A 25,039-nucleotide genomic window follows, 5' to 3' on the forward strand; every position below is an offset into this window, starting at 1 on the left:
AGGCTTTTTTATGACTTAAGAAACCCACAGGACTGAAACAACAAGCTTATCTGGGGGCTGGGATTAGTCACGTCTCTTTAAATAAAATACGTATGTTGAAGCAAGAAAATGAGCAGATAATCACTTACACCCATACAACATATGGGAAGAGTGGGATATGGCAATGGTTTGCAAAGGACGCATAGTTTCAAAAAGGGTTTCTCAGTTTTGGGCCTGATCCTCCTTGCCCCTTGCTTTCCCCAGCCTAGGTCACACTCCCTAGAAGAGCCCGGACTGGGCTTTGTGAGATTTTATATAGTAATAATTAAAGTTAAGTCTTTGCATTTGGCTCCAACTTTTGGCTCTTAGGTTGCACATTCTCAGATTTATTTCTGTAAGCCTGTGAGCAAGAGACTCCTATGGAAAAAAAAAAAACCAAACCAAACGTAAAAATTAAAGGAGAATGGTGTAAGCTTTGTTTCAAGTCAGAAACTTGAGAGAACATATACTTTTTAATTTATCCATTAAATCAAGGCCATGTGCCTTTAGCCCCAGACCTTTTGCAGGTCCCAGCAAGAAGGGACCATTTGTAAGTAGCAGCCAGCAAGCTGAGGAAGGCTCATTTTGGTCATCTCGGGATTGATTTATGAAGGCCGCAGTGCAGGACATTTCTGCATCATCCCCATTAATGGGATTTCAGTGTGTGTTCTTATGACTCTGACCACAACACTTAAACATGTTTTCTCCCGTGTGTTTGAAATAAATACGTTTTTTCCAGGGAATTTCAGGTTTTTGATATAGTGCTTATTCTATTGTTGTAGAAGATGGCATGGGAGCATATTTCTACAGGAGGGAAGAAAGCTGCAACAGTGATTAATGCCAAAGAGTGCCTCTTTAGCAACAAAAGCTGCTCCCAGCTAAGACTCTTGGTCTTCCTTTCTGAAAGAAAGAAAATTAGATTTCCAAGATGACTTTCCAGTGGGTTTCTACTGCACTGGATGAGCTATTCCAACAAAACTCAGACTACAGCCCAACATGCTCCTTTCTGAAGAGGTCCCCAAGAGTTGTGCTTTCTGAAGAGCATCCAGGTGGCTTGTGGCATGAGTCAAGCTGCACCCTGGCTAAAAGAATAATGTAGTAAAATGGGATAAAAAGAGAAGCAAGCTGACAGAGACCTTTGCCTCCTGCCTTCTTTCTATTGGGTTCACACCTGTAGTTGGCAGCCACAGCCAAAATGTTGCCCTTCCAAAGTAAATAAAATAAAATCTCATTTCCACATACTGCAGTGCAGAAGAAAGTCAGGAAGTCTGGTCTGGCTGGGGGAAATGCTAACAGAACCCACCACAGTCAGACAGCACTTGGGTGCCCACAGGAACTTCAAAGGAATGGTTCTCCCTGTAAGGAAGAGAAAGGATGGCTTCTGGTCTCTGCTAGGAGAAATCAGGTTTCACCCTCTGCCTTCCAGCCATTTGGAGATGCCTTTTCTAACTTTAGGCACACCAGCTGCTCGGCCCCATTAATGGATCCTTTCAATCTGCTTGTAAGACTTGCCTTTTGTTCACCAAATAAGTGCTCTACCCACCCAACTTTCTACCAGTTTTCCACGTAAGTAACTAATGCATTCTACATTGCGCATGATAACAACGTACAGCAAAGACAGGACCTCAGACTTCAGCAGACATGGTGGAGAGCACACCTGGATTATGATAAGTTTAGTCCCTCTTTTTTTCCTTTTGAAAACATCACAATGGCATGAACAAGCAGTATTTGAATGTCTGCAGAGAAGCACCGCACTGTCACACCACACAAAGGCATTTGGGGAGGGGGTTCATCTGAAACCCTCCATTTTACACAGAGAATGGGGACTAAGCATCTGGAAACATGTAGATGGTTTGTCTTGCTGCGGCATCTGGCATGGGTAGGATGAAAACCTGGTGTGTAGGGACGACAAGCAGCCACAGTACATGCCTGACCACCCAGAAAGGAGTTGATGGATGGAAAACTGAAGAACTATTTTGGACTATTCGTATATAGATGTATTTTCCTTTGTCACATAAGGCTTCCTACAGGAATGTGAATATAAAAAAGATTCAGTGTAGTCCTGTCTAAGACAGTCTGAGACATTTCACACATCTAACATCTACCCAGCACAATGGAAAAGCGTGAAGGAGAGACTGAGCTGCTCAGCTTCTAAAATCACTCCACATGGCAGCAACCTCCGGTAAAACAGTCTCACAGCTGCTCTAAAGTATTCCAGCTAGTAACGAGTCCTTGCAAGTAGCCATCTGCTAGCAAGAGTGCATCAATATCACATTGATACGCCTATACTCTCCAGCTTGCAGGCTACAGATGCAAACAGCACAGCAGGCTTCTGCCATCCAAAAAGCTTGTGTAGTCCCTGGCTTGAAAGATCTGTCTTCCCTGCAAGCTTGTAAGAGCTGGGGGAATCAATACTCCAAAAAGATGTCTTCTCAGTTACATTTGTTGACAGTTAATCAGTTTGTGCTCACGAACAATTCTGTGCAACCTCTGCATCCCACTTACGCTCTCCTAGACCATGAGTGAGATACAAGTGATGTGGGCAGAGCTACTAAAGGCTAAACAATGTTCCTCACTGCCCACCTCTGCTTACTTATGTTTGCCAACAAGGCATGAAGAGATGAAAGAGAAATGACCAGAGTGGACGTCAAGCACCTGGAAATGGCCATTGGAAAAGGCTGCAAAGGAAAATCCCCTCCCGCCCGGTGTTTATGGGAGGAATATGGGCACACGCCACTCAAGAGGCAGCCATTTCAGCATCCTTGTCTGTGTAGCTTCATATTAAAGATGGATTTAAAAGTCAGAAGAGATTCCCACCCTGACTGAATGCTTGAAATTTCTTTTTTAATGTATTGAAGGAAGGAGAGAAACTGAACTTTTTCAGGGCCCTAGATAAAAGTGTGCTACTTTTGGTGATGGTACGTGCTGTGAAATGGGAGCTAGTCTGCCCTCCTGGCATCAGCAGCAGGCACAGAAACTTTTGCATCTCTGAACAACATATCCCGTGTATATAAGCTCATATCTTCTGTCCACATGTCTCAAATCAGGACAAGAGCATGAACCTCACTGTCAGCAGGAGGCAAGCCACTGAATCGGCTCGATATCAACCTGCCATACAAGGAGGATGCTCTTGGCATAAGGGGAAGGACCCACCCTACTTCCCGCTTGAAAGTGCTGGGCTATGCTGGACAAGTTAATATGGGTAAAGAATAAACCAGCTCTGTACCAGAACATCAAATCTCTTGTTCAGTAACCCCTGGCTAACCAGTGCTCCATCATGGAATGTCAGATTCTCCCATTCTGGCACAGTAACCAGGGACTGTTCCTGAAGGTTAGAGAAGTTATTTTTACAACTTTGCACAGTGCATACAAATCTTTCAGCCACACAGCATCTGGTTCAGGCACTGCCCTTTGAATGGCTTTTCTGTTGGTGCAGTAATTAAAGGTATCCCAGGTGACACCTGATCCCTTATCAAGTTCATTAATTTAAGTGGAGTTATTTGTTTCTCTATTTTCTATACTTCATAATGTATTTCTAACCTTTAAAGTGACATAGGCAAGCACCAGATTGCAGGGGAGCTTATTAACAGCCTATTAAAATATTTTATGGTCTTTATTTTTACGTTGCCATAGGGAATCAAGTATTTTGCTGTTGTTGAACAGGCTCAGGATTTATGTTGCGAGAGCTTCACCACAGCCTAACACAGAACAGTGCTAGGAAATTAACTGGGAGAACAAATTCCCATTCAGCTCTCTGTTGCCGTAAAACTGTCATATGCAGATGGCACCAAGGGGCCCTGCAATGCAGGCCCTTGGTTTGGTTTAGTCTTTTAAATATAAACTGATAAGACAAGATGCAAGGCTCTGGGGCCATGCTGAGAGCCAGCAAAGGCAGTGCATGTCTCGAGAAACAGACCTGGGTGTCTTTTCACCAACTGTATAGACCCATGGAGGTAAGCTCAAAAGGACCTTGCGGTTCACCTGTGAAATAATGTGGTCTGTGGCTTTTTATTCTAGAGCTGCTGAACGTCATTCACATTTTGCAACTGAGTTAGAACCAATGACTTTGGAAGAAGACCAAGATCTTACCTAGAACAAGACTACAATTCTACCCAGAAGACGACTGCAATCTTACCGAAGAGTTTTCCAGAGACTGCAAACCCCTCACATCCCTAGAAAAACTCCCTCAAAGCTCCCTTCTCTATTAAAGATCTACGCTTTCTCCTAGCTCAAGCATAACTGATACTGAGACAACACAGAGATTTAGGCTGCTTAGGTACTCAGAAATTACAGTCAAGTCCCTTCTGAAATTATTGCTTTGAGGAACTTCCTAGGGTGAGCTTGGGGTCTTCCTGAGTTTATATTAGAATTTTCATACTTTTTCAAGCATAAAAAGTCATTTGCAATGAAGCAACACATTTGGAAGGGTATCAGCAACATACTTAGAAGTATTTAAATTGCTTGTGTTTTCAAAATGTTTTAATGAAGTCAAATCAGAAATAGACACTCATCTGCCAAAGGAGCTATAAATTATTTCACAATGACATTAGAATTAATGTAACTAGCTGTATAAATTCCTGGCATTTTAAACAACAATTCTAGAGATTAATGCAAGCAAGATTATACTGTAGGCAATTATTATTTCTGTGTTTAATTATGTGGGCTTTGTTGTTATCGTCACACATTTTCCCCCCTTTTTTTTTAATTTCAATGTCATACTGCAAAGCTTTCCAGACAGATTTTGATGGGTAACCTTATAAAGGCTGTTCTCAGCAAGGAATCCCATAACACTAATGCATGATGGGTAGTCACATTAATAAGTGTTATTAAATGTACCATTTCTTTAACACCTCATCCAAGACCAAATGAAAGACTATCATGCTGGCATCAGTACTGGACATCCAGGAGAAACTGCTCCTCTAATTTCATCTATTAGCTTATTTATGGCAGGAGAAACAGAGGCACACTGCAGAGCAGCCTGGCCACAACCTTGGCAGGGACAAACATGGCGAACGAACACCCTGCAGTTCCCTGACCTCACTGAGGTCTCCTGTGCTTGTGCAGGCTCTGGTTCCCTTTCCTCCCAAACCTTGAAGAAGTAGCTACAATTAAGAAACTAAACTTTCACCCAAAGGCCCATGGCAGGCTGTGGCATGCCAGTGGCACTGCATTCTTTGCCTGCTGGGTAAATTTTAAGGGGGGATGGTGTAATTTAAATTAAAGACACATCTGCGAGAGCAGCTCTGCTGTAAGAACAATAACCTTGCTGAGAACTGCCTTGCAATTCTGCAATTCAGTCATTGCAACAGCTTGTTTGTTAGGCAAGCTCCCCTTGTGCCTCTTCAAAAGGAAGAGAAGGGAGAACCAACTTTCAACCATGTCGTACAACACTCCTCTTTCCTGGGTGGGCAAGTAAAGCACTGACTTCCAGCAATTTCCTCCTCCTGAAGTTCATTAGATGGTTTTATTAATTAGCAGGCTCCCCATCTTATCATGCGTTGCACCTGAAATCCCACTTGTATTTTTGAAGTGAGTAATTAAAGCCAGAGGTACTTGAATAAACAGGCACTGTGGAGACTAATATTCTATCAATATAATGAAGTAGCTTGCTACACAGTAAGATGCCCAAGCTCAGATATTTAGCAAGTCCAAGGGCAATACATGCCTTGCCTAGCAAGCACATCCTCTGATGTGGGCACCCCCAGGTAAACTCCCAGCAACCTGTTGAAACTAATCAGATTCTGGAGAGAATTTGGATCATTAAATCTGTCAGGGGCCAAAACAGAAAATAAGTAAGGCTGCCACCCTCAGAGCACAGAGAAATAGTAATGATCAACAATTTCAACACCTTCCCTGTAAAGACTGAAATAATTAGCCAGTAATTATCAGGCAAAATTTCCTTCTACACAGAGGGACTAGGAGGTTACCTGCTTCAAGGACAGCAAATACAACTTTGCTTCCTTCATGGAAAATTGAATGGAAAATGCCACCACTGGTGGCCAAGTCCCAATAAAAACAGTGCTTCATTATCAGTCACTTGTTGGTACCTATTAAAAAACACTCTGTAGTACCATAAAAACACATATTGTTTCTGTTATCACTGCTGCCAGCAGAGTTGGTTCCCTGTATGATCCTCAGAAAAGAACAGGGGCATAAACAGCAGAAGACTGAAACAGGAATAGAGAAATTAAAAAACCCACCAACTTACTTTATATTGTCAAGACATCCAGATTCGGGTTTCAGTATGGCAGTATGATGAAACATTTTATAGAGAGCAATCCCAAGGAAGATGACATTAAGCTGCAATATGGGGTAAAGGAAAAAAAACTGGTTACATGACACGACACAACATGATGGGGAGAAAGTCAGTTTCTTCTCTGTAACAGATGAATCGCTGTAGGAAATTAGCTCTCACTGCAGTTTTATAGCAACTGAATTACAGAAAATTGCCGAGCATTTTATAAGGTGAGCTGGCCTGTAGACTGCAGGACTGGTGATGCCACAACATTATGAAAGCTGTGGTGCTGCATATGCTACTGATACGAGGCTGGTTCCAACATCAACTGTAGTGCTTCAATGTTACAGACAATGAAAAATATTTGCTGTAACTATTTTTCTGTGTCTTAGAGATGGACAGTTGTGAAAAGTCATTTCAAGCATCTTGCTTAGCTAGCCCCCTGGTAATGAAGCACAAAAGCATCTTTTTCTGTGAATATATGGTGTAACAGGGAAGATGGGCAGGGAAATCATGATATTTGAAGATACTTAGCACAATGCAAAGTTGAAAAATTAAAAGGAAAAAGAGTTTGATTTGTTCTGTGAAAGATGCGACAGTGTTTCAATGCCTCAATGTTAAACAAGTCTGCTAGCTCTTGGAAAGGAGTTCCCCCAAAAGCCCAGGCCAGGGTTTGAGACATATCAGAAAGGGAAGATACCTTTTTATGAATGAATTGCTTAAGGGGAAAAAAAACCAACAGCTGCAGCTGGTGGCATTGCACCCCTCATCTCACACCCTACACCGCCCCCTTATGTGAAGGGCTGCTGAAATAGCTCCCAGTTGCAGAAGAAGCAAGGACAATGTCTGCATTGACATGAGAGTGCCTGGTTTGCTGTGTTAGCCAACCTGCAGTCTATCCAAAACAAAGGATGGTTTATTTAAGCCATATTGCAACGATTAAAGTATAAGAAAACTCCAGCTGCCTCTAAAGTTGGGTTGTCTACCTTGTTGCTGTGTTAGCTGATATACTAGCAATATGCTAACAATGAAGTTAGATGAGCTTCAACTTCTGCCAGGAAGGAAAAACCCCCATCAAACCCCTCTTCCAGTTATATTTCGTTTCCCCAAACCCAGATTATTGCATGTTCAGTACAAAGCTTTGCTCTGGAATGCAAAAGCAGGGCAGCGAGGGACATCAAAATAGTTTGGCAATTCTAAGTGCTCAGCAGTAGAAACAGAACTCTGCAAAAGCCCGCTCTGAAGCTCCCCAGCCCATTTTGATCAAGTATTTTGCAATGCCAAGAGCCTCTCCTAATGAGGGTCTAATTGCTTGTGCCAGGTGGGGTCAAAGAAGAACATGCCTTTCTCAAATTAATCTGTGTAAATTAAAGATAAAGCGTGAAAGGACAGCAAAAGTTTTATTTCTTGACCTGAGAGATGGAGTAGTTAATTAGGAGTTCTTACCATAATTATCAAGGTCGCTGGTCCTATAAAGCTCCAAATGAAGTAGGTGTCAAGTCGGAGCCAACATCTGTAATGAAACACAGGGGAAAAAAAGCATTCAAGGACTGCACCCAGGACATACATCAAGAGTGAGAGAGTGACAGAGAAGAATGTGAGCAGCAAAACACACCGGTGGGAGACAGGAAATATTACATTGCTTGTTCATTTAAATGCTGAATTATGTGCCCAATTTCTGACAGCGCTATTGATGGAATAAGATAATTACCTCTGGAGGAAGCAGGGAGAAAATGGCACAAGGCATGGCTGCAAAGGCTTTCTGCATCTGTCAGAAAAAAATACTTAGAACTGTGGGGATTTTTAAGGAAGAGGTCTGATAAGGATCCATGGAGCTTCTTCTTTGCTTTATGCACCTCTTTTCTCTCCAGCTCTGATGCAACACAAGCTGTCTGTCAACTGTCAAACAAGATGGCATTTCTCGAGCAAGCAGATCAGAGCAAATTTGGTGAAATAGGAAGCACGATTTGGGTAACAGAAGGCTGAGGTTTAATTAGGTTCAGCAACTTCCCCTTTAGAGCGTTTTATTTCCCTGAACCTCCGGAGCATTTTGTTTCCACTAATGTTTCGAGGGTTGCATATGGTCTGCGCTATCACATGAAGTTGATTCATGGCCTAAAACTAAATTATTAATCACTTAATTTCAACCGCATTTAATACTCCCCACATTTTTTAAGGCCCCTGGGAAATTACATTTCCATTCCTAGTTCATTGCAGGCGACAGGAAGATAAAATGGAAGTGACTGGTTACAAGACAGACGAATATAAATTCCAAGAAACTTTTGCACGATGTTTAAAATAATAATATCTTGTCGTGTTTGCAGTGCTGCAAATCACAGCTCCATTTATACACAGAGGACTGAGAAAGCACAAAACCACTCTTATACTAAACATCAGATGGAATTTCAGAATTAGGCAAGAGAAAGGACCTGTATATATGAATTTATCATGGTGGAAGAGATAGCAGCTCTCACAAATGTCAGTTCTAGCGCAAGAGCTGGTATTTTTTTTTCCCTTGCAATGGACTTTGCAGAAGGCAGAATGGTCTGTGCCCCACAGAAGAGATCAGCTTGCTGAGAGAATAAAACATGTCCGGAACCTCTCTGACTGGGAGCTGCCAAAATATGAATAAACTAAAAAATGTAGAGAAAGCTTCTCACTTGCCTCCCTGACCATACAAATTTCAGGTCTCATCAGTGTTGGAGACCTATCAATCTATATATAATAGTTGTGCCACTATTTGTCACAAATTAAAATGCCATCACTTCCGCAACCATCAGTCCTGAACTGCCTCTGCAGCTGTTCGTCCAAAATCATCATGTAACAGAATCAAAATCTTAATGCAAGAGGCAAACAGGCTTTCAGAGCAACTGCAGGGAAATCTTGTTTCCTCTTCAGCTGCTGAAGTTCAAGGTGATTCAGATGAAACTGGTATTGGAACCACATGAGTGTCTAGAAGCTATTTGAGTCTGATCTATTACAGGAAAGGGTTTATGCAACCATGACATCTGTGTATCACCCATAATAACACCTGAAAAGTTGCCCAATTGCAACTAGATTTTACAGAGGAATAGAGGTTTCAAGGGTAATAAAGTCCCAGTAAAAAGTCCTTCCCTCCACCCCTGAAAGAAGACATCTGCATAGCAGCAGTTCACACAATTACATGGAATTTCAGATTTTATTCCTCCCTTATTCCATAGGAAAAAAAAAAAAAAAAGTGTAATGGGTTCTTATGCCTCAGTTGACACTTACAAATCAGGGAATACCCAGACCCACAACTTTTTTCTACTGATAATAAGAGTGCTGATGTTTGGGAGAGGACTCAGAGGTGGGGTTTTGTTTGTTTGTTTGTTTGTGGTTTTTTAATTAAAATAAATTGAACTTTTTTGCCAGTTTAACTTCCAAAACATCCCGTGCCCATACTTCCACAGGTGTCAGGAGCAGACTGTATTTTAATTGCCAAGAAACTTGGTTTTCCTTCAGCACAAAGAGTGAGCCAGCTCTTGGAAAGCCCAGTGAAAAGGAAAGACATAAACCTACTCTTTACTCCTTGAAGCATGACGGCCAGCCATATGGTCACATCTGATGCAGCTGTTTCTGAATGCATATAGATTGGGATACAGGGAAAATCAGTGAAAACTGAAATACAGCATGAGGGAAAAGCTGTGCTAGGCTGAGCAAAAGAAGAGTGAAGCAACTGGTTTCCTTCTCAGACAGCTAAATGGATAAAATTTTCCACCCCATTCCCCTAAAAAATCTCTTTGGTTTTAAAGCACAATTCAGGGCAAGAGATGGATGCTGTGTATGGGAAACACTGGAGGAACCAGGTCCTGCCCTCAGAATAAGCAGGGGACAGGCACAGAGCAAAAGGTCCCCTTCCAACAAGAGATGGCTTCATCTAAGGAAAAGTAGAGCTTGCAAAAAAACGGAGAAAACCTTTTTTTTTTTTCTCCCTCCGCACACTTTAAAGAATGTGATGTCATTTCTATTTGAATAGAAAAATCACCTTCCCATAAAACTGTCTATGAGAGTCTTAGGTGACTAAGAGGAAAGCTGCCTCTAGTCCTCAGAAGGACTTAAAAAAGCTGGGTTTTGTGGTCATCAGTGAGACAACTTTGAACACATTTAAATCATACCTCATTAAAAATGCAAACTAAGACCAAAACATCAAAACACAGGCATCTCACCAATTGTGTTGAGGAGATGTAAATTACTAATCAGACAAGTGCCACACTGAGCTTTTCTTCCCTTAAAAGACAAAAAAACACATGCACAATGAGCTGAATAAATGAGCTTCTCAAAACAAGGAAGCAATCAGGCAACTCACTTCCCAAAGTTGCTAATCTCGGGCTGAGTTACTTCTGACCCCCCATGCACAGCTGCACCACGAACATGGACTTACCACATTACAAGTTTAGACTCTGCTGCCACTAAGCGAACGAGCTGCTTCAGGGCAGAGTGGATTATCTGGAAATCTGTGGGTGAAGGGAATGCTGTTCAAAACCCCATTGCTTATTCCAAGAGAAAAGCATATTCAGTGCTCATAACAAGCTCTGTGGTGCTGCTTTCCTCTACTTTTTAATTTCCTCTTCCACAGTGACAAGTTGCCATATTCACTTAAAGCTTTTCTCAAGTAATAAAGGCTACAAAGGGTTTACTCTATTTTCTGCATGAAGAGAAATCAAATACTAAACTATCCCTGGTGTGCATTAAATATAACCAATAAACAATCATTAGCTGCCATTGGACCGTAAAATTTGAAGACCCCTAAACACATCATGTTGTTCATGGGAGCTCAGCAGTTTGTTTCACATGGCTATGCAGCCTCCTTGTCTGGGTGCTGTAATGGAATATGTATGCACGATGCCTTTCAAGGGTGCAATATAGTTTCTGCTTTAAGCAGTCCAGGGTCTACATTGCTCATGCTTCCTCCTCCAAATAAGCAGCACAAATACTGAAAATAAAACAAGTTCAGTGGAGCCACCCAAGACAGACCATATTGTTAGAACCTATTTTCCAAGCGACATTAACATGCATAAAATGTCGGCAGCTGGCTGATGGACTTGGACGCTGTGCACATTCACCAGGCTTTCATTTTGCTTTCTGACAGGTGGATTGCTTACCATGTATATCCTGCTTTATAGCATACCAAAAGGGCAGAGGGGGGGGAACAATAAAGAGATTCCTGTCACGATGAATTTGATCACCAGTGGATGAATATACCTATGTTTTCTAAAATATATTGAGCCATTCAAAGCATAGATGCTTTCCTCTGAGATTTGTAAGAGGCACTGAGATGAATCCCAGGACAGTACAGGAATATGGAATGGATTCTTGCTGTAGATTTTGGATAGTCTGCTACCTGAGTGAGTCCTTTCAAAGGGAGGCTGCTAAAACCTTAATCCAGCTTTTACTGAATTTTAGACACAAGTTATTTCCAAACACTAACAACAACTGCAAATGCTATTTCCCCTCTGCATTTCACAGCACTGCTCATCGCAGTGCTTGACATCAGATCTGACCAGGAGATGGATGGATTTGGTTAACACACAGGACTAGGCAAGTGTAACTGTCTAAAACTGCAATTCCAGTATCATCTTTTTTTTTTTTTTGCATGTCTAAAACTGCAATTCCAGTATCATCTTTTTTTTTTTTTTGCAGCAAAACTTGAGATGTCATTTAAGACTCAGCATCTGAAGACCTGGCCTGTAAGAAACGGTCACTTGAAAGTTCACATGAGCATTAACAGAATTGCTCAGGCAGTGCTGGGGGTCCACACTGTCTACAGTGGGGCTTTCTGCTTTTCACCTCTATTTTAGAAATTACAACCAGAACAAGGTGAGATGCAATATTTCTAATTTATTTGGGGGAAAAGGGCCAAACAGCTTGCTCACATGAATAGTCCATACTGGCCTGAACGGGATGATCTCTTAATGGAATCACTACACTGCTATTTGGTTACAAAAGGAAATCAGTCACCTAATATGAATGGTTTGAATTGCTTTTAAACAAAAAGTAGTAAAAGGATCAATTCCAATCATTAGAATATTTAAGTGTAAGAGAGTATCTTTACTGTACAGCTACTCCAAAATGCCAATGTGAATACTAGGATGGGATGCTTCAGAAAATCACAAGCACCAAGTAATGAGCAAAGAAACAGACAGAGGAACAGCTGCTTGTTCCTGGCTATGTAATGGGGACATGTGTTACAGGAGGGTTGGATTTAAAAGGAAAATGAAATCAACAAAACCTACATTGGGTGTCTAAGCAAATCATTCTGAGATGTATGAATGGTGGCACCAAATGCCAGGCAAAAAACAAATAACACTAACAGCTCCATAAGTCCTGCTTAAACAAATGCAATAAATAATGGAGGAAGGCAAGTAATATATTCCAGAGGATGTTTTACAAAACCTGGCAAAACCAAGCAACTTCTTGCAATCAAATTATGTATGCCTGGCATATAGTTCACTACAAATTCTAATCAGTTCTACCCTTCTAATAACATTACACAGAAAAATACATCATCATCCATCAACCAGATGGAGCATGATAGTTATACAAAACATATTGTATGTTTTTTATTTTCCACTAGAGGAACACGATAAAATTTTGCACTCTGGAATTAGAGATTATAAATAAATATTTTTGGTTCTGCAAATCTCTGTAAATATTTATCTGCAAAGTATTATACATACATGTTTAATAATGAAAAATACTACTTTATACTGTGGGAAGGGAGAGATTTTACTGGCACACACATGGGACTGATGCCTCCTCAATACAAAGATAGCAAAGTTTTGTTGTTTACCTCCAGCAAATTTCAGCCAAAGTTTCTGCCTCTATCTCCCATACCATGGAAACATTTAGACACCCAAAGCCTGAAAGTAAAAGGCAGTGTATCCCATGGAATATGTTTATTTTGCTGTTCTTCAGAAAGGTCCATATATTCATTTAACAGGAACAGAAACATTTCAGCACTGCAAAGCTGCCATGATGCTTTGCAGGAGCTGCGGTTAGGTGTGATGTGTTCCCACTCTCTACATCCACCTGCTGTGTGCCACTATCTCCCACAATCTACACTGGTATGTCAGCTGTCCATACAGAGCATCAAGAGGGACTTTGCAAAGATGAGGGTGGATGCAAATCAGCTGCTGTCTCATGTCCAAAGTAATACCCTGGACTTGTGGATGTCCTTTTACTATAAGAGAATGAAGTAAGACATTTTCAACACTCAACAGTTATAGTGTACTGGAAGAGAATGCAGTTAGTGCTAGCTTTCATTGCAAACTAGCTGCAATGTTGGCTTTTTTTTGGTAGGCAGCCCAAAACATTAAAAGAGAAGTAAAAAAGATCACTCTGGTCCTACAAGCCCTGCAACGGTAACATTGGAGAAGTTACAGGGTGAACAGCAGGGAAAGAAGCCACTGAAACACCAGACTGTGAACCAGACCGGGGTGGACACAGCTCCAGTGATGGCAAATCTGCAAGAGCATCCTATCTGGATTTCCAGAGAGCTGGACTCATGGTTCTTCAGCTGTAACATGTTTAAGGCTCAGTGTGCCCCACACAGGCCACTGTGAAAAGATAGGTCTTCCACAGAAACACCACTGTAAGAATAAATTTCTCTAATGGTATAAGACAGGATGTTTGAAGATCTGATTCAGTGGAAGCCTATATATGGCTTAAGAGGGGATGTGAATGAAAGAGTTGGTTGGGTCAGAAAGCGGGCAGCAGCTGATGAGAACAGTCTTCTCCAAAAACTGTAATCAGCTGTTGTGTTACTTTTTCTTTGCCCCTTAAGCCTGACAAAGTCAGTAAAAGTACTTTGTATAAACTAGTAGAGATCCTTGAAAACTTACTGTCTTTAACTGTGTGTGCCATTTCCTTTCCACAAACTATGACATTTATACAAATTCAGGTTGCTATTCACCTACTCATGGGAGGAACATGAGGCAAATATCCAGCTGGGATGCAAGCCTACCAGCTGGCACAGTAATGGGTCATGAGCAGTTCCACTGCTCTACAGATTTGCTTCTGCAAGGGATCAGGTTGATATATATCAATAAAGTTTCAGGCAAAAAATTTGCAGTTGAATTTAAGAGAATATCAACTAGAGCCATGGGCTGACCAAACCTATGCTTAAAAAGATCTTTAAAAACACCATCAGCTCATTGCTATGCATTCCTTCAGATTGAGCCCTTAATTCAATTAAAATGACAGGGGAAAGGCAGCCCAACAACAGAAAGAGGAAAAAAAAGTAAATAAAAAACTCCACATTGTTATAAAAAAGTAAATAAAACACATTGTTAGTGCTATTGTAACAAAGCTGGCAAAGAAAATCAAAGGCTTGATTTTCACTGTGTTTTCCATTAGACACTGTTGCATGATCATCTGAGCTGTGCTTTGATACCAGCTTCAGCAATGTTGAAAACATTTAAGAATATTCATAATGATAAATGATGTAACTTCCAATTTGCAAAGAGTCTAATGCACTCCATGGTCATCACCTATTTTGTGTGCAGGCTTGGTTAATTTGACACAACACTTAAAAAAAAGAGGAAGAAGAAAGCAATGTTTCATTATCTAAATGAAAAATACTCTTTGGTTAGAGAAGAAGGACGACCTTGCTGATTCAGTACCAAATTGAGACTTAGGACAGCCACCTCTGCTGATCTTATGCAATGATGTGATAAAATTTTCCCCAATTGACATCCCCAAGAAAATACCTTTGCAAATGTTTTCATAATGAGGAATTTGTCCTCTATTATCATGGAGTGTGTTAGAGACACAAAGATAAAGCAAGGCATGCCTCCTGGCTGAGCTGTCTGCACAAGCTTCCTTTGTCTGCCAGGTCTCTGGGCTCTTTGCTTTCCTTCTCCTCCCATCTCTCCTGACAAGTGCCAAATCCCACTCACACTTTGTCTGTGCCATAGCTCCTGTAGTCCACCGCTGCTGATACAGCCACAATCAGTGCAGGCATGCCATAGCCAACCAAATAGAAGTACTTCCTCCGGGAGTGTTCACTCTCAAAAACCTCCACGAGCATGATGTAGAGCTGCACCCCCTCCAGGAACATCCAGGTGAAAGCTGCCAGGAAGAAGAAGTGCAGGAGGGCAGCAAAGACGGCACAGGCAATCTGCATGCGGATTGAAAAGAGCAAGGGAAGGTGTTTGTACCATGCTGAATTAATGCAACAGTCAGGATTACTCTTACCGGGAAGTTTAATAAGAATGAGGGAGTTCTTCTCCAAAGGAAGAACTTTTTTTTTCACTTGGAAAATGTTTGTGAACTACTTTAAAATAAACACATATCTGCATCTATAAATTACATTCAAAGATAGAAAGGCACGTATGTACACAATCTGGCAAATCAAAATGCAAAGATGTACATAGTATAAATGCACTTTTGCAACCTTAATAAACATAACACCTATTTTACAAATAATGCACATACAGCCTCTGAAATAATAGTAGGCACCATGTATGGTGGGGAGTATATGACTCCCCACTAACAGCCAGGGGCCCGACCCTTCAAGAAGTCATGTACTGAATTAAGGCAGTGCTGGAATACATCTCACTGCATGGTCAAACATCCCATACGCACTGAGATGAGAGCCTATGGCAGGAGCAGAAAGTGCTTTGGCTCTTACCGGTTGGTCAGTCCGGTTAATGCCAATGAGGAAGAGGAGTTCTGCCACAAAGAGGCTGATGCACAAGTTTTTGTGAATCGTGTTGCGGTCACTCTGAAGTCCACGGAAGAAGCAGAAGGTGAAGATGCAGATCAGGAGGCAGACCAGTGACAGCAGGATGCCAACCCATGTGATGAAGTCCAGGAGCAGGTCATGGACTGCATCGCTGTGCTGGAAATAAAACAAACAAACAAATCATCAGTCGCATGCGATTTCTAATCCATCCCAGACACAGAGTGAGGTTTTGTCTGAGGCCCTTTCCCAAATATTTGTATCCAGTCACCAAACTGTGGCAAAGGGGTCCAGTAGCAAAAAGACTAAATGGACCTACACTTGAATCCCTCATCAAGAAAGCTGCAACCTGAAACACAGATTCCAAAGCATCTGGCAAACTGCAGGTACTCTGAGCAGACTCAGACCCCAAAATATCACAGAAACAATTATGCTGCTGTTGAAAATACCAAGATGTCACAGCTAGCCTTATGTGCAGCTCCAACTTTAGCAAATATGGCAAAGGAGTGTGCACGCATAGTATAAAGAATCATCGAACACTGTGATTCCAGTGTAAAAATGTTTCCTGCTAACAACATCGTGCAGATTAGAACCACAAGTCCATTACAACCATTTACCAGCAGTGAAAAAAGACTCTCTTTAAATGTTCACAGAGACATATAAGCTTAGAGCCTTTGGACAGAAAAAGATCACTTAAATGTCTTGAGGTTTTTTTGTGTTTTGTTTTGGTTTGGTTTTTTTCCACTAGGGAAGGCGAAAGAAAGTTGAATTTTTTTTTTTTTTTTCAAACCCTAGAGCTGTATTTTAAAACTCCTGGGAAGTCAGCCTGATCTATGGAATGCTACCCAGAAAAAAAGACAGACCTTTTAACATCAATTTCCTTTTAAATTGTAACAGAATGGAGATTTTAAGACAGCCCCAAAAGTGAGATTCCCTGTGATGAACTTGTAACATGGTTTTACCCCAAAGCCATGCAAATATGGCCACTGCAGTGACAACATCAAACAACCCAGCAACAAAGTTTTGCAAGGGGCAGCATAGGTGTGCCTTAGTTCTGCTGATAAAACACCACTGGATTGCTCCTGGGCTTACAACGCACATCTCTCCCAGAAAAGAGGAGGGCATTCTGGGACCCTGACACCAATGGTATCCCACCTCTTTATTCCTTATTCAGGCTGTAAAGCTTGCCCATAACCCTCCATGTTTCCACCAGATGCAGTGAAATTAGAGATATCATTACTTATTAAATGTAAATGAGAAATACGTCGTGATATGTGAGACGGCTGCTCAGAGCTAAGCAGTTAGAGTCAGTGAGCTGAGGAAAAGATTGGCTGGAAATCTCTGGGGGCTTTTCAAATAGACTGGACAGGCTTGAAACCCAGCTTTGTGGTCTTCCAGGCTGTGCTATAAGTGGTATTCACATTCCTCTCCACCTCTGGTATTTTGATGACTTAGGCATTATGTAGGCTGGCAAATACAATAGTGCCACACTTCAAAAAGCCAGGACAAACTGGAAACATTTTCCTCCTTGTGGGATAAAAGCTTATGACAGACGGAGGGAAAAGGTGATTAATTTATCCATTTTATTTGCCTGCTTGCCAATGATAAAGCCACATCAAATGTCAGTCCTTTCCTGATATACACTCTGCTATGTCAGCACCCGCGAGAAACAGCTCAAACCTTTCAGCTCTTTGGCTTTATCAGCATGAGTGATAGGCATCAAATAATAATGAAAGATGGGGAGTGACTTTCCATTCCATCTCTTCCATGCTGGAAGTTTTCTCTCCAGGGAGACTTGGAGGTGGAGAGATGAGGGCTCCTTTCCTCAAATGCTCTTGCAGCTCTTCCTGAGTATTTCAAATATCTAAGGAACTAGGGATCACAAGGCCAACAGAGAGGCAAGAAATCATTGTGTGCTTACTGTAGATCATGACAGAAATGCCTGTTCTAGCCAGCTCCTTCAGCATCACCCAGAAAACTGAGAAGAGGAAGCACACGTCATTTTCCTGGCAGCCACACATCTGTGTCATTCCAGCTCATCCATCCCTCTTAACTCAGTGCAAAAAAATGTTAATGCAAAACTTGCACCTTGCAAATCATTCTTTCTTTTGTCTGATGCTGCTGGGGAACAGCAGGAGAACATCTCCCTGAACAACCCTGCCAGCTCACCTGATTAGATCACCCTGACAGGCTGAAGTGACCAAAAGCTCTTGGGCTGGGTGAGTCAGGCAAGGCAGCTAATGTGAGTTGACGCAAGGAAAAAGAAACCAGGCAGACTTTGGCCAGATGGATCCATCCCATCCAGATGTGGCCAACAGCACAGATTCATCTATCACAAAACAAAGTCAGCTTGGCATAGGGTCTTATTCCCCTACATGAGATGAATCTCTCAAGTCTCAGCTCCTGTAATATGTCCCTGCTGACCTTAACACACAATGCAGGAATTAGGGGTTGTTTTGCTCCTGGAGAGGTATCCTGCCATCTAGGTTCATGGTCTTTCTCAGGGAAAGGCCATTTGCCCACAAAGCTCAACATGCTTAGAAAGAAACAGAGTCTTCACTGCTGTATTATTATTCACTCTTACTACTCCTCTTTTTAATATTAATTGCAATGATAATACTTATTTTATGTACATAATACCCATCCCTGGGGTGCTGGGAAACAACCATAAAAACAACTTCTCTCTAATTACAACCTCCCTCCCAAAACTCAACAAACTCACAAAAGAACAAACAAAACAGAATAATAACAATAAACTGGGAACAAGAGCAATTTAAAAAACACCTCAGGGGAAAAATATGAATTTGTAGCTTTTCTAGTAAAGCCCAAGACTGAGCTGGATTTCAAAGGCTGAGTGTGCTCCATCCTGTTTGAGATGCCCTATTTCAGTTGCCACAGCAGAGACGATGGCTCAGGGAGGAGTTGATAAACACTGGCATTCTTCCCATGGCAGTGCCAGCTGTCCCCAGGCCAGGCACATCCAGAGCTTTAACACCAAGAAGTCCAACAAAAGGGAATTCGCCTGTTGCTGAAGACTGAAACTACACTGCCATAGGCCACAAAGCAGAATATTATGGGAAAAGGAGGAATTGTGGTAATCACTTCTCAATGACGCGAGAGTATCCTTCCCATCACCTGGTTGCCATCACAAACAAGGGAGCAACGTACCTGGTTTACACAGTTGGTATATTCCAGGGTCAAGTATGATAAACAAGATTTCATACCTGGGTTGCAAACTCCAAGCGTGGTCCCCCATCTGCAGAGACATGCAAGAGGTGCATATTCCGTGCTCTGACCAGTAGTGTTCAAGTACTCCCTGACTAAGGATAAAATAACTGATGCACATACCAGCAATATCCTTCCAGCACCCTGCAACCCTAGGGTCCCTAAGGCATGCAAAATACATCTGAGACCACCAGTGTATTGATAACAGTCAACTCTTGCTTCTTCATAACCTCCCCAAACATCTGGGCAACTAGAAAAGCCCATGGGAGATACCAGACATCAGTCTAAGGGACAATTTCCTGAGAGCATCAATCAAACACCTCCCTGCCCAAAATCACCGTGGCTGTCAAGACCATGAAATGTCATGGTCTTGTCATGGTCAAGAATGCAAGCCAATGAGTTTTGTTACCACTAAGTTACACTAGCTTTAGAGGTAAACTGACATGCAGATTACTTGCAGCACAGGAATGACTTATTGAGTAATTGAAAGAAAGAATCCACTTCAATGGATGGGTTTCTATATTAAATACCCTTTACATTTATGATTTAGGCATGAGCCTGACTCCAAAGCCCAATTAAAGAAGATTTCTCCAGTTTTGGAAAAAAACCCTACTTTTGCTCCAGTGGGGCCAAGAGCTGCAGGAGGAGAGCACCGATGGAAACCTGTGCAGGAGGACTTATGGGAGCCCTGGTCACAACCACAGCAGGGTGGGCAGGCAGCCTAGATATTATTTGGGCTGAGAAAATCAATGAGCAGCTCTGTCAGTGCCTGTAAACCAGAGCAGAGCTAATAAAAACAAGTCCCAGGGAATGTCAGCTTATGACAGAATGGCTCTCCCTGAGATGAACAACCATTTCCTTCCTTATTAAAAACATCAGTAGAAGAAAACAGCAGCCAAACCGAGCTGCCAGCAGCCTAGGACCTTTGCCTAATCTGTCCCTCCAGGAACGGAAAGAGTAGTATGTTTGGGAGTGAAAGAATAAGCTAGCAGTAAATAAAAACACAGTGCCATCAACTAGCTCAGATATGACCATTCAGTCCCTGGTGGGAGCTGGCAGTGTGCTGGGCTGGGCAGAGACCCAAGTGGGACACGTTTGAACTCCTGCATGTTGCTGATTCTACTCCTTAGATTTGTAGCTGTCTGGGGCCATGCAGGCTCCCTCTGCCCTTTTTCCCCCACTGCTGTTCTTGAGGGAGGATTACTGCAACAATCTGGCTGCAATGCTTCATGGCTAATTGCAAAGGGCTGCTTAAGAGGTAAATGTTTTTGCAGATATGCCAACATCAGCTGGACTACAGGGACCAGGAAGAAACCCCAAGGGCTCCTGCAGAATGTCTGGGCTGGATGTGGCTATGCAGGCATGACAGGTTTTGAGGGGGCTTTCTCTTCCCTGTGGTCAAGAGGGATATGTGCTGGGGAGATCCCACTCATCATCTCCCTCCTCTCAAGGATTCACTGAGGGAGGCAGGCAGCTCTGCTCCACAGCAGACACAGCATCTACAGATCTGGTACATTTCCCCTCTATGTTCTGCAAAGGTGATTCTATCATAAAGAGAGCTTAATTCCAACATGAAGCCATTTCAGCCACACCTGAAGAGTCTGCAGCATCACACTCTTCAAACTATGACCATCTGATATAAGGCTTAGATCCCTGAGCACTCCTGCAAGGTGGTTTAACCACCTTTTCTCTCCTTGCCTTAGTCTTCAGAGCTGTCTTCTTAGTCTGCACAGGTCACACAGACCAACTTCCTCCTCCTCTGTCTTTGTCAGCAAGATGAAGGCCTCCTAGCAGAACCCTTTCTCTCAAGCTTCTCCCCTAAATGCAACAGCCTTCCAGTGACTGTTAAAAGCAGCAGCCAGCAGAAGCCACAGAAATTTCCATAGCCATAATAAAGTGGTATGGGGGTAGGTGCATACAGAGAAATGGGTACAGACCTTACCTTGCTATGTCTTACAAACTCTGTGTTAGAGTGTAGAGTTTGCAATACATAGTGAGGTGAGGGCATGTAGCAAGAGCCCAGCATTTCTCTCATAATCACCTATACCCAAGGATATCACTGCAACTGAGGTGTAGTTGAGGACAGACTCAGCTGTGGACAGGAGGAAAGGCTTGAGACAATAACTGCATCAATCATCCTGCCCTCCTATGCTGCCTGGATTTAGCAAGGCAGCGCAGCTCTGCTTACTCATAAGACATCTCTGACCCAAGACATGAGCTATGGCAGCTGTGCAAAACTCAGTGTAGACATCTACCCAGCCAAGCTGCCAGCTTGTTAATTTGAGTTCCGGGAAAAAATCTGGTCACAGCATTGTCAGTTTCTGCTGTTGCATGGATGGTTTTACCCAGCCTGGTGCCAGGAGACAGCTGGTTCATTGGCTCCACCACACCACGGCCTCTACCTTCACTTTGGTTCTCACACTCACTCTGCTGTCAGCCAGAAAGGAAAAGGGTAGCAACAAGATACGAGGCAAGGCTAAGCACTTGCAATAGGAGCTACTTGAATTGTTCATTTTGGGGCAGAGGATCAGAAAATACTGCAGGGTGATGCTGTCCCCATGCTCTGTGGCACAGCTCCTTATGGTGCAACTAGATCTGGCTTGCAGATTGGAGAGTCGAAAAGGGCAATGCTAAGCAAATATGTACCCTTTAGACTAGGGGGAATGAATGGGTTCACAGTTCTCTTTCTGAAGCCAGGCTCTAGATGTTTTCAGGTTGGACACCCAAAAATGGCCACCTGAGAAGATCTGGGTCAATGCTTTGAGAAACACATGTACAAGGACCAGCAAGACATCCAGCCCTGCAGAGCTAGCAACAGTAAGACACAACTAGGGCTCAACCAAAACCAGCGTGTGTCAAACTAAGGGTGGGCAAGTCAAGGAAGCCCCCTGAGTGACTTCCTGCCCACCTAGACAAAAAGCTTAAGCACTGCTAGTAGGTACAACACTGAACCAACCTTTGTAATGGTTTAAGCCCAGCCAGTAACTCAGAACCTTGTAGGCATAGATTACTTGACCTAATAGGTATATTTGACCTAAGGTACAATTAAATGTGCTGTTTACAACTCCTTATTCTTGGAGTTCACAAAATCTCATATTTCTGTTTCTAACACAAGCTCCATTACTGCTGTATTTTGAATTTTAAAATCTGACTGAAGACAAGCATATTTAATAACTTTTACGCTTAATTAAAATAATTCTTATTAAAACCACATTAGAATAAGTTACTTTTTGCAATGTGCAATATATCTCTTTTTTGTTTGTTTATTTTTTTTTTTAGTGTTAACCTCTTTGATTGTACAAAACAATTTGTCTTCCAAAATTCATTATATGGCAGTTTCAGTAATTTAATTCTGCAGTTAGGGTGGTTTTGCAATCCTGCACCTACTTCTGGTTTCATCCACTATTGGCCAATCCCACAGTGCTAATATATGGATAAGCCAGCACTGCAACAGCTTCAGCTTGCTCTTTATATCTGAAATGGCTGTATTGCTTTAGGCAACAGACCATTGCATTCTATTTAGACTTCATATATTTTTATTCCCTTCTCACCTTACTTTGCCTTATGCTTCCTTTCCCCAAATAATTAGCAAGGTGTAATGTGTTTATGGTATAGAATAACATCTGAAAGCTTCCAGTTAATTGCTACAGTTAAAACACACACACAGCCCCTCCTTGTTTTACTTATTTTTAAAAGAAGAGTAAGCTCTGGCATTCACTACATACTGATAAGCAACATTTATCTACCCTGAGGTACCTTTGCTTATTCTGTTTTGGATGATTTTTTTAATTGTATTTTTCTCACCAGCTCTGAACTTGTTTTCTGTCTGCGTATTTTTCCCCATGGTACATTTAAGATGCATCTGCTATAACTAATATGATGTAAAGAGCAAGCTTATATGAAAAACAGCTTATAAATTTAGAATAATTCTGCAGCAATCACATAGGTAGAATGGCTTTTTTAAGAATGGCTTTGTCCAACAGCATGGAAACCATTATATTTTTATAGCATTTAAGGATTTTACCTAATATCCTCCTGATTCAAACAAAAGATAGATATTTAACATAGATCTCATCTATGTTAAATATACCTCATAATATAACAAAATATCGGTAAGATCATAATAATTTTCCTGTAACACAAGCCAAACAAACTTCTTAGCTGAACAGTGATTTGATTCCGAGTCTTAAAATTTGTTTCCAAAGAGAGGTTCTCATTTTCCCTTGTAAATTGTCCAAAAGGACAACAAATGCTGCAGTTCTGTAACGAAAGCCAGCCCTTGCCAGGAAGATGCATCAGCAAGATCCAGCTCACAGGTCATTATGGTCCTGCTGTCTTCTTCCCATGCTAACTGGAGCTCTGACAGCAGCCAAAGGGGTACCTTCAGGTGCGGGTCCATCGCTTTTCCCAACACCTATACATCCCGCCCATTTGCACAACAGGCTTTTTATCTTGGGCACCATTATTTACACCACTGAAATACGTAACTGAATAGGAAACTCTAGGCCCAACTAATTTAAACAGGCAGGAAGCATATTCAAATTAAAATCTCCTCCTCTTAAGACTGGCATTGAACCCAGAAAATTCTGCTCTTGAAGCACACCAATAAATCCCTGCCACCATGGTAAGGTAATGTAATTTTTTGCCCCTTTGGACAAAGACATATTGCTGTTTCATGCTAAAGAGCCAGATGACCTTCAATCACCTCCTCAGCAGTGCTACATTCCAGCTCCACCTTGCCACAAAGGTTCTGCTAATAATTAATTAAATCCGAGGTCATACCAACACAGAGCAGCCACCAGGGTCTCCTCCAAAGAACACAGTCTTTGCTATCCTGCCAAGGAGGGAGATCATTCATGACCAGATGTGACATTTGTCAAATTGGTGCTGGCTTTTGATTAAGAAGCAGGACACCAATGTCCACTTCTCACAATGCCTGGTGTTTGGTCTCATTAGGTAGGGTGCTTACACCAAAGGATGCTCCCTCTATCCAAAAATCCAACAAACTGAAGTCAGTAAACTACAAATCTTAATAACAAGAGAAAATTGTTTCTGTTGCAAAAGTACCATAATATTATTAATTATTATGTGTACAACAGTCCTCCTTAAAGATCCTAGTCACTGGCTGGAACACTGCTTTAAGAGGTCCTGCACCAGCATGCAACATTCTTTCCTCATGGATCTTTCCACCTCCAAGAAGGCAAAAAGATCTTTGAGGCTAGAAATGCCTTTTTGTACAGGACACAAAACAACAAAATGGCTCAAAAGCACGCTTACAAGAGATGAGAGGGAGTCAATAAATGACAACAACCACCATTTATTTTTAAACCTCCACCTTTCCAAAACAGCAGGTATTCTGCTGCCAAGACTTCAAAATCAACTCATTGCAACAGCAGAAGGAATGTCATACAAGCCACTTCCTAGATTTGCCAAGCCATACGGCCAGTTCCACGAGCAAAACAGAGTAGGATGATGCTACTAGGAAGAGCAAGGTGATGAGCAGCTGGAGGGAGGAGTTGCAGATGTTTGCAGGATACACAGGTACCTTTGTCCTCAGACCAGGATGATTGCTAAAGCAGACATGCCAGAAAGCTATCCAGTTGCATCACAACAGTCAACAAAGTGGAGGCAATTTGGCTCTTAGAACAATGATACTTTGGCTGCATCCAGATGATAAAACATGACCTGAAAGTCTTGAGGACACTCATTAACACCCAGGAACACCCACCAGCTAACAGCACACTGGCTCAGCATTTGAAAAGCTTCCAGCTGCAGCTCTTTCAAACCTGCTGGCTGAGCACGGACAAGCAAGGATCTCACATTCTCTTTCTGCAAGATAAGATAACACCAGCACTACT

General features: G+C 42.0%; 1 protein-coding gene across 20 annotated transcripts in view; it reads right to left on the bottom strand.

The window, feature by feature from the left end:
• The window catches only part of ADGRL3 (adhesion G protein-coupled receptor L3), a 339,457-nt gene that overhangs the window by 50,474 nt on the left and 263,944 nt on the right, over positions 1–25,039 (bottom strand). For all 20 annotated transcript variants that reach the window (XR_008972358.1, XR_008972359.1, XM_057411078.1 and 17 more), the window contains 4 exons: positions 15,906–16,115; positions 15,172–15,392; positions 7,700–7,766; positions 6,227–6,318 (listed from right to left, as the gene is read on the bottom strand). Coding sequence is in view for 18 of the 20 variants with exons in the window: in XM_057411078.1 (XP_057267061.1) it covers positions 6,227–6,318; positions 7,700–7,766; positions 15,172–15,392; positions 15,906–16,115 (590 nt within the window). In the remaining 2 variants the exon portion in view is untranslated. The remainder of the gene's footprint in view (positions 1–6,226; positions 6,319–7,699; positions 7,767–15,171; positions 15,393–15,905; positions 16,116–25,039) is intronic.

This window comes from Pezoporus wallicus, unplaced genomic scaffold, assembly GCF_028554395.1.
Source record: "Pezoporus wallicus isolate ANWC-B61680 ecotype Strahan unplaced genomic scaffold, APGP_CSIRO_Pwel_v1 contig_2439, whole genome shotgun sequence".
Classification (NCBI taxonomy): domain Eukaryota; kingdom Metazoa; phylum Chordata; class Aves; order Psittaciformes; family Psittacidae; genus Pezoporus; species Pezoporus wallicus.